This window comes from Salvelinus alpinus, chromosome 18, assembly GCF_045679555.1.
Source record: "Salvelinus alpinus chromosome 18, SLU_Salpinus.1, whole genome shotgun sequence".
Taxonomy (NCBI): Eukaryota; Metazoa; Chordata; class Actinopteri; order Salmoniformes; family Salmonidae; genus Salvelinus; species Salvelinus alpinus.
The window spans coordinates 12117821-12132744 of NC_092103.1; the positions used below are offsets into that span (position 1 = coordinate 12117821).

The window sequence follows — 14924 nt, forward strand, 5'->3', positions numbered from 1 at the left end:
GTTGATTAGAGAAGTAATGATAGGTTATTGTTATGGATAACACAAGTTTATTGGTTTCGTATTACAGGTTTACAATACATACACGTGTATCTCTCTCTTAGTGCATTACTATTGTAGATCCACTTGGTGTCCCTGTACACTATAATGCATGAAATGTAGCTTTGGCTATATGTTTATGCAAAATAAAAACATATTCATGTACATTCAAAGTTCTTTCATGGACAGTTTTATAGCGAAGGACATCAAGGAACTTGATTGGTGATCATCACTTCAGGCATACCTTTGGAAAGAAAATGCATTTTTAACCAAACAAACAAAGTCAAACTCCTGTTGGATGGAACTATGCACTTTCCTACAAAGGGGATATGTCATGGACTACACTACTGACCCTGCAGGGCAGTTCAGGTGTACTTTACCTAGCCTATAGTCCCGGGGCTTGTGCCACACTACTCTGTAAAGGGTCTGTCCACACTCTTTGCTCCTGCATTGTCTGGAGGTTCTTACACCAGCAGCCAACTGTGTACCCTAAACAGGCAGACAGACAGAGGTGTAGTCCAGGCACACTACAGAGCACATTAGGCAAGTAGGAAATAACAATACTACCATATCTACTCACTTCTACCAAAAGCTGTATTAATTGATAGGATATGAAGAGAATTTAAGCTTCTGCTATGGACCAACATTATAGACATCTGCATACATAGAAGAATAAGACATAATTGAATCTCACTGTTGAACCAAACAGCAGCTGCTCACCTGAAGAACGGGTTCTTTAGATCCAAACTGTTGCCAGATTTGAAGCCTGACTGATCAACGACTGCTGTGATGTGAATGTCATAGCTCTGCCTGGTAGAGATGAAGAGCAAAAAGCAAGCAATATAATCTCTGTATAATATTGTTTCCATTTCCCACATTCCATTTCTATAGTACAGACACTGTCCTTCTCCGGCTTACCTTGTGTTGGCTATGAACTGGACAGATCCGGACAGAGTCTGTCCCACCTTGCCAAACAGAGGGGTCTGGAAGAGACAGCGGACCTGGTACCAGTGAGTCAGAGGTTCACTAGGAGCAGTGGACAGCCACACTGTCATCCTGCAGAGAGAAAGGATTCAAATGAACAGAGTATATCTACTGTACCCCCTGGAGCCTGAGACAAACCTTGTTTGTTTTTTTAACAATGAAAATAATTGAAAAACACCACTCCAAGAGGTCTTACTTGGATCCTATAAATGCTACGTCAAACCAGAAGGCTAGCCCATGGATCAATCCAGACTGGAGCAGTTTAAACACAAATGGAATCTCCATCCTGCAAAACATATTGAAATGGAATGTTTATTACAGCGACATTCTGTCATTATCACAGATTTTCTCTTATCTGCCAATACAGTTTCATAGCTCATAATAAGAGCCGTGCAATTACATTTGTGTTGTTGTTGACAAAGGACTTAGACAATCACCTGTGTAAGTCCTCTTCTTTTGCCTCCATGAAATTGATGCAGTGCTTGACAGATTTTGCCATTAGAATCGACATCTCAAATGTATCCTACAGCAAAATGAGGACAGTGAGGCAAATTGAACACCGTTGTATTATTTCACAGTATATATCAGCATGAACGCAATTCTAGCCTCATTAAACCGAGGTACTCACAACTATGGGCTGTTTGAAAAACTCATCAACTGCAGAACTGTGAAGACCACTCAGGTTAACCCCATAGAAACAGGTCTGGTGCCTGCAAACGGAGTGTGGCAGAACAACAAGGCGCATCATGTATTAGATCAGAAGATTCTGCACTTAAGTCTAACTTGTCCAGGCAGACACAACTGAAATTCATGCTGTAAAATGTATGAGCACCAGGTTAAGAATGATTTCTGCATTCCTAAAAACTGAAAAGGCTTGTCCCCTCCTCATAGTAGTGGAGCAAAGACAGACATTACACCATAGCCCTCTTGCTGGAAAAGGCATGCAGACCACTATCTTGTAACTTTATATAGCTTCAAGGGGAAAAGTGAAGTGTATATATGACACCGTTGATTTCGTTGCACGTCCCATCTTGGTGAAGTGTCTTTGGTCCCGTATTGTTATAAATGGGTGGTATAAAAGACTTGCATGTGAAACACAAGATGTGTGTGAGATGAAGTGCATTAGATTATCACTAATAACCTTTTCAGTATGTTCAAGCTTGAGTGAGGATGCTGTCAGCACTAGTGAACTGGTGCGGGTGATATACAATATAACTACAAAAGTATGTGGACACTCCTTTAAATTAGTGTATTTGGCTATTTCAGCCACATTTTGCTGACAGGTGTATAAAATCGAGCACACCGCCATGCAATCTCCATAGACAAACATTGGCAGTAGAATGGCCTTAAACGAAGAGCTCAGTGACTTTCAATGTGGCACCATCATAGGATGTCACCTTTCCAACAAGTCAGTTTGTCAAATGTCTGCCCTGCTAGAGCTGCCCCGGTCAACTGTAAGTGCTGTTATTGTGAAGTGGAAACGTCTAGGAGCAACAACGGCTCAGCCGCGAGGTGGTATGCCACACAAGCTCACAGAACGGGACCGCCGAGTGCTGAAGCGCGTAGCACGTAAAAATTGTCTGTCCTCGGTTGCAACACTCATTACTGGGTTCCAAACTGCCTCTGGAAGCAACGTCAGCACAATAACTGTTCTTCAGGAGCTTCAAGAAATAGGTTTCCAACTTTGTGGCAACAGTTTGGGGAAGGCTCTTTCCTGTTTCAGCATGACAATGCCCCTGTGCACAAAGCGAGGTCCATACAGAAATGGTTTGTTGAGATCGGTGTGGAAGAACTTGACTGGCCTGCACAGAGCCCTGACCTCAACCCCATCGAACACCTTTGGGATGAATTAGAATGCCGACTGCGAGCCAGGCCTAATCGCCCAACATCAGTGCCTGACCTCACCAATGCTCTTGTGGCTGACTGGAAGCAATGTTCCGACATCTAGTGGAAAACCTTCCCAGAAGAGTGGAGGCTGTTATAGCAGCAAAGGGGGGGGACCAACTCCATATTAATACCAAAGATTTTGGAATGAGATGTTCGACTAGCAGGTGTCCACATACTTTTGGTCATGAAGTGTAGGTGTGTAAGTGAGAGGGAAGGCAGAGGATTCACAGAGGAGCATTACAACATCTATCCAGTATCTCCATGTAAGCATGGCATCTGCGCTCATGTGTTGAATGTAGTGAGGGAGGAAAACTACAGGCAAAGATAATTGCCATATTGCCCTATCTCTAACCAACAATATTTGAACAGCAGATATTTTCTTTACATTTCTCTCTATGTCTCTGTGTCTTCTGCCACTGGCAATGTGTGGACAGTTATCTGAGTAGAGGGGGTTCGAGAGGGTATGTGTGAGTCAGGTTTGGACTGAACTGGAGCGTTTTACGTTGACAGGAAACCCGCTTGACTGGGGTCACAGCCCAGTGCCAGTCGGACCTGGAGCTGCGGGTGGGTGGGGGACCGATTAGCCTCCTGGCATGTTGCATAGCCCCACAGCCTGCCCGGGCCTCTGTGGGGGGATGTCAAATAAACCCTCATGGACACAGCTGTAAACAGTCACAGAGACTCATGGAGATGGAGGGGAGGGGAGCGTCAGGCAGGGCCAGGCCCAAACTGAGAGGCTTTGTGGGGCTGTGAGGCGGGGTCAATCATGGTCTGTTAACGCACTGGCATCCTGCTCTGCTCTGCTCTGCTTCTCCCCAGAAGGAGAGGAGAGAGGGGGGAGGAGAGTACTATGAGCTCATCCCATACAGCAGTTCACTGTGTTTTCATGGTAGCCACACACACACACCGCTGTCACAGTTAAGTACGAGTTAAGTTAGCACTGATGCCAACTGTGAAACCCCCTATGGAAAGCAGCACAAATCCAGAATACGAAACTAATAAGAACGTTTATTTGAGTTCAGCCTTCACCTTGTGGTGCCGAAATGACACGTGACAGATTCTGAAACGTGGTGTTTATTCTCTCACCAGAAGCTAGAGCGTCCATAGTGCTCGATGTAGAGCTGCTCGTCAGTGAAGGGAGCGAGGTGCATGTCACTACAGGTTGGGAACATCATACCTGAATAGGTAGAAGAGAGACATGTTTGGTGTAACATTAGCTGAACAAAACTATCAACAGATCAATCACAGCATGGAAAATAGCCTCTGTTGGAACTTAACTGACCCTTGGGTTTCAGCCACTTCCTGGAGTGGAGGTAGCTCTCCAGCATCCTCTCGTTCAGCAGCATGTAGCCAATGGGCTCTGAGATGATCACGTCCACCTGCTCAGGGCACGACACCTCCTCAATCTTTCCAGCCAGGACTATGATCCTATCTGACAGACTATTGCTCTTCACAAGCATCTGAAGGGAAAACACAAAACATTTGCTGTCCCCCCCAAAAATGACATTTGTTTTTTGAGTCAGGTAGGGTCTGATCTTACTGATGCACCACTGCACGTCTGAGGCTTTGATGAAGACATCCTGTGTAGTACCTTTGAGAGCAGATGTCTTGGATCAAGGGTATTTGTAGTTTGTTTCTTTACCTGAAATTGCATTAATCTGCTGTCTAAAATTAGAGAGAAATAATTAGCTGTTGACAAATTGTGTTTTGGTAAACCCTCATGCATGCAAACTCTCCCATGAAGTGCTCTGGTACATTACACTTCCCTGCTGTGTCAACAGGGAGTTCTACTTTACTGATGCGAGAGCTGCTGGGCTGCTGCTCCAGGGCAATTCCATGGTAACGGAATTACGCTTTGACTCAGATTTTTCACTTTAAAATGTATGCCAAACAAAACAATTGATTTAAACATTTAACAAACCATACAACTTTGTGCACAATTTGGTGCACAGAATTACGGTAAATTCTCCCACAGTTTTTTATGCCACCACGTCTGCTCAGTGGGTGAGGATGCTTGTTACAGTAAATGGAAAGAGGAGAGAGAGAGAGAGAGAGAGAGAGAGAGAGAGAGAGAGAGAGAGAGAGAGAGAGAGAGAGAGAGAGAGAGAGAGAGAGAGAGAGAGAGAGAGAGAGAGAGAGAGAGAGAGAGAGAGAGAGAGGTTGTCCAGACTGTTTTAACACTCTAACTTTGACCACCAGGCGAGAGAAAGAAAAGAGCAATAAGCTGAACATAACAGAATGCCAGAGGAAGGGAGGACAGTAGCAGGTGAACCCAACTGTGGTCTGTGACTACTATGATTTCCCATTGTAGACAATTCAATTGCAGTAATTCCGATTTGGTAACAGAATTATGAGTTTCTATCACATTAAAAATGTCTTAAAGATATGTGGGTTTTGGGTAACGGAATCACAAGGCAGAAAGTTTCTTAAAGCAAATAATTGATCCAAAACGAAACATAAGTATTGATATTAGTTGGCAGGGGTCTTTACTTCAACATTGTGTTTTGATGTATTTCTCATACCTTTTACTGGTTGATGTTGTGGTCTAAGAACCCTTTTCCATCAGTTTGTTAGTCCAGATTTTTAGGATGGCAAATGGTAGAAAAATGTATATATGCCTTAATTTCCCCAAAATATAGACTCTTAGCTTTCATTTCACACACAATTTGATATGCTCCTATGAACTTCACATGTTGATGCTCATGGGTCCTTTTACATGGAAATGCTCTCCATGCACACAGAGTGAGAGGAACAGACTGCTGGGTCTTTCGATTACTGAGAGACTGAAGCATATGGTGTATTAAAAACATAAACCAGGTCATGCTGGCCAGGCAAGACCCTCTGACTGGGAGTGTGACGGAGCCCCTCATAATATTGTTTCAAAAGGACATTGTCCACGCTGGTTGGTTTTCTCTTGCTGTCTGCGTAGGTCATCATCCCACACCGTGGCAGAGCACCCTTCCTGTTTAATCCAGACCTCGGCCTGTGGAGCGTTCTTGTGAGGCAGTGACCCATGCACATGCACGTGCACACTGACGCTGGCCAGGCGTCCACAGGGGTGGTCCCAGGCTCTGGCTCACACTGTTTATATAGACCTCAGTGTAGGCCTACAGTATGATGGGGATTCAGCCTGCTCAGAGAGACCATGCAACCACCCCAACAGGAATACATTATGGATGTCCACCATTTTGTCAAACTGAGGATACGGTTCGGCTATTGGCAGATCAGCTGCAATGTGGAAGAAAAGAAATATGAAGGGACACATCTGGTTGCAGTGTAGAAACAAGCACCAGTAGAGTAGAAATAGAACAGAACTATGCCTGACTGTTAAGCTAGAGGCCATCCATCCATGAAAATATGTTTCCTTCACCCTCAAGCTGGTTTCTGGGCCAAGAGCGGCCTCAAATCATTACACCCTCAGAATGTCATGCTCCGTGTGTGAAGCACGAGGTCCGTTTTATGGGGGCTGTTCTGTTCTGGAGGTGTGACTCTCGCTGAGATAGCGTTTCCAGGGTTGTGCGGTTTTCATCAAGGCTTTGTCCTTGGCTCCACGTCGACACCATGAGGTTTGAGCTAGATGTGTTGACAACACAGGCGATTAGGGCTGTGATAAGTGATTCATCATCTTTACCCCGGGTGTTTCGGGCCAAGCAATACAAATGACTTTATTCACTGGTCAAAGCCGTAAGGTTTTCCTTCTCTTTCTAGGCGTAAGTGGTTTAAGCTGCTAAAACAGCAGGAACATAAATCTGATTTTCAAAGCAGCATAGAACGTTCAATCATCTCAACAGAACAATGACGTTACTAAAGTAACCACCTATTCATCATACAATACACACATTTGAGCAATTATTAAGAATTCTGGTGCTATAGATTGAAAATGCCAGATAGCGCATGTTAAAGTGCAAAAGGATGCTCGTTAAACAATAACTTTCACATTTCCTGGAAGGTTGATAGGAAAACAATCAGATGCTGCCAGAGTTGGCCGTAAGGTTGAAAGGTAAAACAGATGCCTTTACCTCTGCAAATTTGGCTACAGGGCTGGCCTCCACAGCATATACCCTCTTCGCTCCTGCCTGGATGGCGAAGAAAGACAGGATCCCTGATCCACTGCCAACATCAAGTACTATCTGGGTACAGGAAGGAGCCAGACCTTACATCTACATGCAGTAACAGACAAAATGTAAGACACGATCAGCTTCAATGGATATGTGTGGTTCCACTCTTACCTTGTCCTTGAAGTCCATCTCGTTTAGCAGAATGGCCTTTTGATACGTGGCTGTCCTCAAATAATCCTGCAGCATATTCTGTTGTTGTGATAGACAGCCATAAAACTACAGAAGAAGGGAGGACGAGGTTCATTCACAACCTAGTACACCACCAGTTTGTCTCTCTGTGGGCCTAGTTGACTGGTACAGTAAAACTACCTGGAAGTACTGCAGGGCTGAGGAGTCTTCAGTTCTCTGGTCAAACACTGATTGTTGCCTTTCTGCTGACTTATCTTCTCTTCTCAGCTGTACGTGGAACTCCTGAAACTCTGGGGTCAGAAAACAACGGGCTTTATGCATGAAAACTCTTTTTGACTGTGTAAAGTAGGCTTCCATTTTAGCTAACGTGAGTAGTTTTATGTGTGCCCTTACCACTCTGTGTTCTGAATTGCAAGAGAACACTCAGGCAGCCAACGGTGATGAGGAAAGATTGGGTGCCCACCCGACAACAGTCTGTTTCCCTGGTGACTGTGAATTTGAAAACACAGACCCCATCACCTGCAAAAGAAAAAAACACAACAGACAGTTAATTCAAATACACACAAATACAAGATCTCTGTATTCTCACTGTATTCTGTGTCATCCACTATCAAGGGGGCTGTTCCTCTGAGTTATCTACCCCAAGTCCATTCATTTGTTCTTGGCCTTTTGCAAACGTATCAGCAAAGGAACCATAAATAACAATGTCAGACCTTAACCTAAGAAAACCTTCAGCATACTCTGGCAGCACGAGGCTACTAATGTGTAGCGGCACTATCTGATCCTGTGCACCAGCAGGCAGAGAGCTATAGCGGCTAGGACCACTGTACCGTATAGTATAGGAAAACACAGTCTAGGTAAATACTGTCCAGTAGAACTCCATAACAACGGAGTCAGACACGCACGCGCACACACACACGCGTGCATATTGACGCCCCACATACACACATACACACACATTCACACTCTCAACATATGCTGCTGCTACTATTATCTATCCTGATCGGCGAGTCATTTTTACCCCTACCTACATGTACATATTACCTCAACTACCTCGTGCCGCTGCACATTGACTCGGTACAGGGACTCCTTGCATAGAGCTCCATTATTGTTATTTGTTGTGTCACTATTTTCTATTTTTATTTGTTCATTTGCTTACTTTTTAAAGAGCATTGTTGGGAAAGGGCTCGTCAGTAAGCATTTCATGATCAACTCTACACTTATACGGCACGTGTGACTAATACATTTAGATTTTATTTGATTTCTCTCTCACGCACGCACGCACGCACGCACGCACGCACGCACGCACGCACGCACGCACGCACGCACGCACGCACATAGGGTGCACACAACTGGGTAGTAAATCTCACAGACCTTTCAGCATTGCCTGTCCAGCGACCACACAGAAAGAAGTAAAATTGCCATATGGGAAAGACTGTAGGAAAATGTCATACACTCCCACACACATACATACATGGACTTCTCATAGACCAGAGAGAGGACAATGCATTTCATTTTTTTGTCTTTAGAAAAAAAAAGCTATTGGCAATTTTATTCAGAAACAAAGATCACTATTTCTTCTTGATTGTACTCATATGGAAAGAGCTAGTATGATGTATACAAATAAAAAAACAGTCATTTGATATATTAGCTTGTTCTTGTTTCTTGCATGTGTACATACCATCCTGAATAGTGAGCTCTGTCTCCTCCAGCCCTGTGCTCAACTGTAGAGAAAGGCCTTGGTGTTGCCTCTGTTTGGCCACCTCTATCTCTCCCTGTACCTGGTCCTCATTCACAGTGAACAGATTGATGGAAAAACAGGTCATTTCTGAACTCCTCTCCATGGTCTCCATGGTCGCAGCTGTCGTAACTTCTGTAGTAAGGTTCTGTAGATGTGTCTGAGTTTGGTTGAGGTGGGAGGGGAAGGAGCTCTGGTAGGGAGTCAAGGGGCGGGGACAGACTGTGTATAGGAATATGCTTTGAACAAAAAGAGAAGTTACAATCTATTTATATATATATATATATATTAACCATGGCTAGATTTAGCTAATCTAGTACAGCAATTTAGGCAAACGCATTGAAGAATCTGAACAGATAAAAGTTTATTAATGTATAAAGGCAAAGAAAATAAACACAATTTATTTCGAATTTTTCAAATACATATTTGTATATTCAGTGCTTGGATAACTTCCAAATTCAGCGCGAAACACCTTTTTCTAACATTATAATAAACACTTTCACTTGAATAAAACTGACTTTCACTCATGTTCTATTTTGTTCACTTTTTTACTATGTTGAATGACACTAAAGAGGACAGCTTAGTCTATTGATATCATTGAAAACCTAGCAGTGTTAAGCACAGCAGGACTAACTCCTGATGAATGTGGAATATATTGGGCTTGGTCCTGAACTTCCTGATTTAGAAGTTGGCTGGAGTGACGTCACCACTTCCCTGCAGTGTGTCACCCAGTGGAGAACTGTGGCAATGACAGGAAAGTTCCTGAAGACACTGGAGCCCCAAGTGGCAGCATATAAAAGCTGTGAAAGTCCCTATGCTGAGACAGAAACCAATACATCCAACACTGAACACACAAGACTCAACACTCAACATTGACCGAAGATGCTGTGTTCCCGAGGATTCCAGTCTTCCCTCAGCCCCTTGACGGACTTCTACTGGCCTGTGCGCAGTCTATGGCCAGAGGTCCGACCCCTTCTCAGCCAGCGGGATCTACTGCAGAGAAACCTGCTAGAGATCAAGAGCAGTCTGGAGCAGATGGAGAAACTCCAGCAGCACATCTTTGAAGAGTTGGACAATGTCCCATCCTCTGTGGCCATCCAACCAGTCTCCTATAAGATGGATAAAGAGGGAGACGGCTTTGCCCTGACACTGGACACTAAAGACTTTTCCCCAGAGGAGTTGTCTGTCAAGCAGGTGGGCAGGAAGCTGAAAGTCAGTGGGAAGACAGAGAAGAATCTGGATGATGGGGAAGGCTCCTACTCTTACAGATGCCAAGAGTTCAGACAAGAGTTATATCTGCCTGAATGGGTGAATCCTGAGACAGTCACCTGCTCCCTGGCTCATGACGGGAAGCTCCACATCCAGGCACCAAATAATCCATTATCTGGTGAGGAGGAGGTGGCAGAGAGAGTGGTGCCCATCAACTGTAGCCTGGATGTAAAACCCCCACAATTCCTGTCAAAGACAGAGGGAAGCACCACCGACACACAGAAGAAACAAGAGAACACCATTTCACATGAGGACTGATGTTTAATACACTAGATGATACATTTTCTAATACATATTTTTCATGTTATGAAACTGTTGGCATTTATATTTCATATCTTGTAACAATCAATACGATATGCTATTTTATTTAATCAATAAAATAACATTTTACAGAAGATTGCAGTTGTTATGATCTCTTCAATGGATATCAACATAATGACCATTATTTCTCATCAAAAGTTAACTTTCCAAAAGGCTCACTGGCCTGATATTTTTCAGTGAACATTTTCAGTATATTCAATTTTCAAAAAGCTCTCCTAAAAATGTTCTGATTCTAACATGTTTATGACATGTTTATAAACCTGACTTCTGAAAACAAATGTTTTGTGAACTTGTCAGGACTTGCAATGTAGTCCTATTTGATCATTTGTCCTGTTTTAGATCATTGAATGTGAGTGAATAGTTTCCACACCTTCTAGAAAATATTATTTTTTAGTTATTAAAAAACAGACGAAAATATATGACAAACATAATGCCAGACAAACAAACACCTCTCTTGCAATGACTCCTGTGGTAAAAACTCTCTTTAAAACGTAGCTTGTGATCTTTTGTCCAATTTTGTTGGGATTTGCTGATACTATTGCATGTCAATGAATATGCATGGCCAATGATCCATCATACTGTTAATGTGAAAAGCAATATGGTTGAAACTACTTTTTAAAGTCATAAATATATTTAAGATAAGTGAACCATTCATCAGTGAAACCTTTAAAAGGTGACCTGCTTTAAGTACAGCACCACTAATATCTTAGGACTGTGGACTCCATCCAGCTTGTTACTGAACTACCTGATTTAGAAGCTGGCTGGAGTGACGTCACCACTTCCCTGCAGTGTGTCACCCAGTGGAGAACTGTGGGAATGACAGGAATGTTCCTGAAGACACTGGAGCGCCAAGTGGCAGCATATAAAAGCTGTGAAAGTCCCCCTGCTGAGACAGAAACCAATACATCCAACACTGAACACACAAGACTAAACACTCAACATTGACTGAAGATGCTGTGTTCCCGAGGATTCCAGTCTTCCCTAAGCCCCTTGACGGACTTCTACTGGCCTGTGCGCAGTCTATGGCCAGAGGTCCGACCTCTTCTCAGCCAGCGGGATCTACTGCAGAGAAACCTGATAGAGATCAAGAGCAGTCTGGAGCTGATGGAGAAACTCCAGCAGCACATCTTTGAAGAGTTGGAAAATGTCCCATCCTCAGTGGCCATCCAACCAGTCTCCTATAAGATGGATAAAGATGGAGACGGCTTTGCCCTGACACTGGACACTAAAGACTTTTCCCCAGAGGAGTTGTCTGTCAAGCAGGTGGGCAGGAAGCTGAAAGTCAGTGGGAAGACAGAGAAGAATCTGGATGATGGGGAAGGCTCCTACTCTTACAGATGCCAAGAGTTCAGACAAGAGTTATATCTGCCTGAAGGGGTGAATCCTGAGACAGTCACCTGCTCCCTGGCTTATGACGGGAAGCTCCACATCCAGGCACCAAATAATCCATTATCTGGTGAGGAGGAGGTGGCAGAGAGAGTGGTGCCCATCAACTGTAGCCTGGATGTGAAACACCCACAATTCCTGTCAAAGACAGAGGGAAGCACCACCGACACACAGAAGAAACAAGAGAACACCATTTCACATGAGGACTGATTTTTAATACACTAGATGATACATTTGCTAATACATATTTTTCATGTTATGAAACTGTATGCATTTATATTTCATATCTTGTAACAATCAATATGATATGCTATTTTATTTAATCAATAAAATATAACATTTTACAGAAGATTGCAGTTGTTATGATCTCTTCAATGGATATCAACATAATGACCATTATTTCTCATCAAAAGTTAACTTTCCAAAAGGCTCACTGGCCTGATATTTTTTCATTGAACATTTTCAGTATATTCAATTTTCAAAAAGCTCTCCTAAAAATGTTCTGATTCTAACATGTTTATGACATGTTTATAAACCTGACTTCTGAAAACAAATGTTTTGTGAACTTGTCAGAAATTGCAATGTAGTCCTATTTGATCATTTGTCCTGTTTTAGATCATTGAATGTGAGTGAATCGTTTCCACACCTAGAAAATATTGTTTTAGTTATTAAAAAACAGACGTAAATTTATGACAAACATAATGCCAGACAAACATTTCTTCCATTTTCAACAATATTATAATAACATAAAATCGACACATGACCAATTTCATAATGCTGTACAATCTGCATTTATTTTCTTCAAAATATGAGTTCTCACTGGATTATTTTAGAATGTGTTCAATTACATTTTGACCTCTCTTGCAATGACTCCTGTGGTAAAAACTCTCTTTAAAACGTAGCTTGTGATCTTTTGGGCAATTTTGTTGGGATTTGCTGATACTATTGCATGTCAATGAATATGCATGGCCAATGATCCATCATACTGTTAATGTGAAAAGCAATATGGTTGAAACTACTTTTTAAAGTCATAAATATATTTAAGATAAGTGAACCATTCATCAGTGAAACCTTTAAAAGGTGACCTGCTTTAAGTACAGCACCACTAATATCTCAGGACTGCGGACTCCATCCAGCTTGTTACTGAACTACCTGATTTAGAAGCTGGCTGGAGTGACGTCACCACTTCCCTGCAGTGTGTCACCCAGTGGAGAACTGTGGCAATGACAGGAAAGTTCCTGAAGACACTGGAGCTCCAAGTGGCAGCATATAAAAGCTGTGAAAGTCCCCCTGCTGAGACAGAAATCAATACATCCAACACTGAACACACAAGACTAAACACTCAACATTGACTGAAGATGCTGTGTTCCCGAGGATTCCAGTCTTCCCTAAGCCCCTTGACGGACTTCTACTGGCCTGTGCGCAGTCTATGGCCAGAGGTCCGACCTCTTCTCAGCCAGCGGGATCTACTGCAGAGAAACCTGCTAGAGATCAAGAGCAGTCTGGAGCTGATGGAGAAACTCCAGCAGCACATCTTTGAAGAGTTGGACAATGTCCCATCCTCAGTGGCCATCCAACCAGTCTCCTACAAGATGGATAAAGAGGGAGACGGCTTTGCCCTGACACTGGACACTAAAGACTTTTCCCCAGAGGAGTTGTCTGTCAAGCAGGTGGGCAGGAAGCTGAAAGTCAGTGGGAAGACAGAGAAGAAGCTGGATGATGGGGAAGGCTCCTACTCTTACAGATGCCAAGAGTTCAGACAAGAGTTATATCTGCCTGAAGGGGTGAATCCTGAGACAGTCACCTGCTCCCTGGCTCATGACGGGAAGCTCCACATCCAGGCACCAAATAATCCATTATCTGGTGAGGAGGAGGTGGCAGAGAGAGTGGTGCCCATCAACTGTAGCCTGGATGTGAAACACCCACAATTCCTGTCAAACACAGAGGGAAGCACCACCGACACACAGAAGAAACAAGAGAACACCATTTCACATGAGGACTGATTTTTAATACACTAGATGATACATTTTCTAATACATATTGTTCATGTTATGATACTGTATGCATTTATATTCCATATCTTGTAACAATCAATATGATATGCTATTTTATTTAATCAATAAAATATAACATTTTACAGAAGATTGCAGTTGTTATGATCTCTTCAATGGATATCAACATAATGACCATTATTTCTCATCAAAAGTTAACTTTCCAAAAGGCTCACTGGCCTGATATTTTTCAGTGAACATTTTCAGTATATTCAATTTTCAAAAAGCTCTCCTAAAAATGTTCTGATTCTAACATGTTTATGACATGTTTATAAACCTGACTTCTGAAAACAAATATTTTGTGAACTTGTCAGGAATTGCAATGTAGTCCTATTTGATCATTTGTCCTGTTTTAGATCATTGAATGTGAGTGAATCGTTTCCACACCTTCTAGAAAATATTATTTTTTTGTTATTAAAAAACAGACGAAAATATATGACAAACATAATGCCAGACACATTTCTTTTCCGTTTTCAACAATTTTATAATAACATAAAATCGACACATGACCAATTTCATAATGCTGTACAATCTGCATTTATTTTCTTCAAAATATGAGTTCTCACTGGATTATTTTAGAATTTGTTCAATTAAATTTTAACCTCTCTTGCAATGACTCCTGTGGTAAAAACTCTCTTTAAAACGTAGCTTGTGATCTTTTGGGCAATTTTGTTGGGATTTGCTGATACTATTGCATGTCAATGAATATGCATGGCCAATGATCCATCATACTGTTAATGTGAAAAGCAATATGGTTGAAACTACTTTTTAAAGTCATAAATATATTTAAGATAAGTGAACCATTCATCAGTGAAACCTTTAAAAGGTGACCTGCTTTAAGTACAGCACCACTAATATCTCAGGACTGCGGACTCCATCCAGCTTGTTACTGAACTACCTGATTTAGAAGCTGGCTGGAGTGACGTCACCACTTCCCTGCAGTGTGTCACCCAGTGGAGAACTGTGGCAATGACAGGAAAGTTCCTGAAGACACTGGAGCTCCAA

General features: G+C 42.5%; 4 protein-coding genes across 6 annotated transcripts; 3 read left to right on the forward strand and 1 right to left on the reverse strand.

Moving 5' to 3' along the window:
- Window positions 1-27: 27 nt before the first annotated feature.
- Window positions 28-9059, reverse strand: carm1l (coactivator-associated arginine methyltransferase 1, like). 3 transcript variants are annotated; one of them, XR_011668760.1, is made up of 14 exons: window positions 8836-9059; window positions 7548-7673; window positions 7335-7444; window positions 7137-7241; window positions 6927-7037; window positions 4190-4367; window positions 3994-4084; window positions 1649-1730; window positions 1458-1543; window positions 1217-1306; window positions 955-1092; window positions 757-846; window positions 417-525; window positions 147-280 (listed from the first exon to the last, which is right to left on the reverse strand). XR_011668760.1 is itself a non-coding variant. In XM_071350186.1 (13 exons), the coding sequence occupies exons 1-13, from the start codon at window positions 9005-9007 to the stop codon at window positions 271-273; spliced, it is 1389 nt and encodes a 462-aa protein (XP_071206287.1). In that variant the 5' UTR covers window positions 9008-9059; the 3' UTR covers window positions 28-270. The 3 variants fall into 3 exon arrangements, 2 of the variants coding, with proteins under 2 accessions (XP_071206287.1, XP_071206288.1); XM_071350186.1 differs by lacking the exon at window positions 417-525 and having other exon boundaries at window positions 28-280; XM_071350187.1 differs by lacking the exons at window positions 147-280; window positions 417-525 and having other exon boundaries at window positions 753-846.
- A 663-nt stretch (window positions 9060-9722) lies between these two features.
- LOC139544644 (heat shock protein 30-like) lies at window positions 9723-10556 on the forward strand. The gene has a single exon (XM_071351954.1). The coding sequence runs from the start codon at window positions 9775-9777 to the stop codon at window positions 10417-10419; it is 645 nt and encodes a 214-aa protein (XP_071208055.1). The 5' UTR covers window positions 9723-9774; the 3' UTR covers window positions 10420-10556.
- An 832-nt stretch (window positions 10557-11388) lies between these two features.
- On the forward strand, window positions 11389-12303 carry LOC139544645 (heat shock protein 30-like). Its single transcript, XM_071351956.1, has one exon. The coding sequence runs from the start codon at window positions 11434-11436 to the stop codon at window positions 12076-12078; it is 645 nt and encodes a 214-aa protein (XP_071208057.1). The 5' UTR covers window positions 11389-11433; the 3' UTR covers window positions 12079-12303.
- Window positions 12304-13181: 878 nt separating this feature from the next.
- On the forward strand, window positions 13182-14010 carry LOC139544646 (heat shock protein 30-like). Its single transcript, XM_071351957.1, has one exon. It carries the CDS (start codon window positions 13227-13229, stop codon window positions 13869-13871), a length of 645 nt encoding a protein of 214 aa, XP_071208058.1. The 5' UTR covers window positions 13182-13226; the 3' UTR covers window positions 13872-14010.
- The last annotated feature ends 914 nt before the right edge of the window (window positions 14011-14924 follow it).

Coding starts and splice junctions, on each gene's coding strand:
- carm1l (XM_071350186.1), bottom strand. CDS start 9,007: ATGGAGACCATGGAGAGGAGTTCAGAAATGACCTGTTTTTCCATCAAT. Junction 7,674..8,835: donor AGAGCTCACTATTCAGGATG/GTATGTACACAT, acceptor TTTCTTTTGCAG/GTGATGGGGTCTGTGTTTTC. Junction 4,368..6,926: donor CTGTAGCCAAATTTGCAGAG/GTAAAGGCATCT, acceptor TTTTCCCTTCAG/ATGCTTGTGAAGAGCAATAG.
- LOC139544644 (XM_071351954.1), top strand. CDS start 9,775: ATGCTGTGTTCCCGAGGATTCCAGTCTTCCCTCAGCCCCTTGACGGAC.
- LOC139544645 (XM_071351956.1), top strand. CDS start 11,434: ATGCTGTGTTCCCGAGGATTCCAGTCTTCCCTAAGCCCCTTGACGGAC.
- LOC139544646 (XM_071351957.1), top strand. CDS start 13,227: ATGCTGTGTTCCCGAGGATTCCAGTCTTCCCTAAGCCCCTTGACGGAC.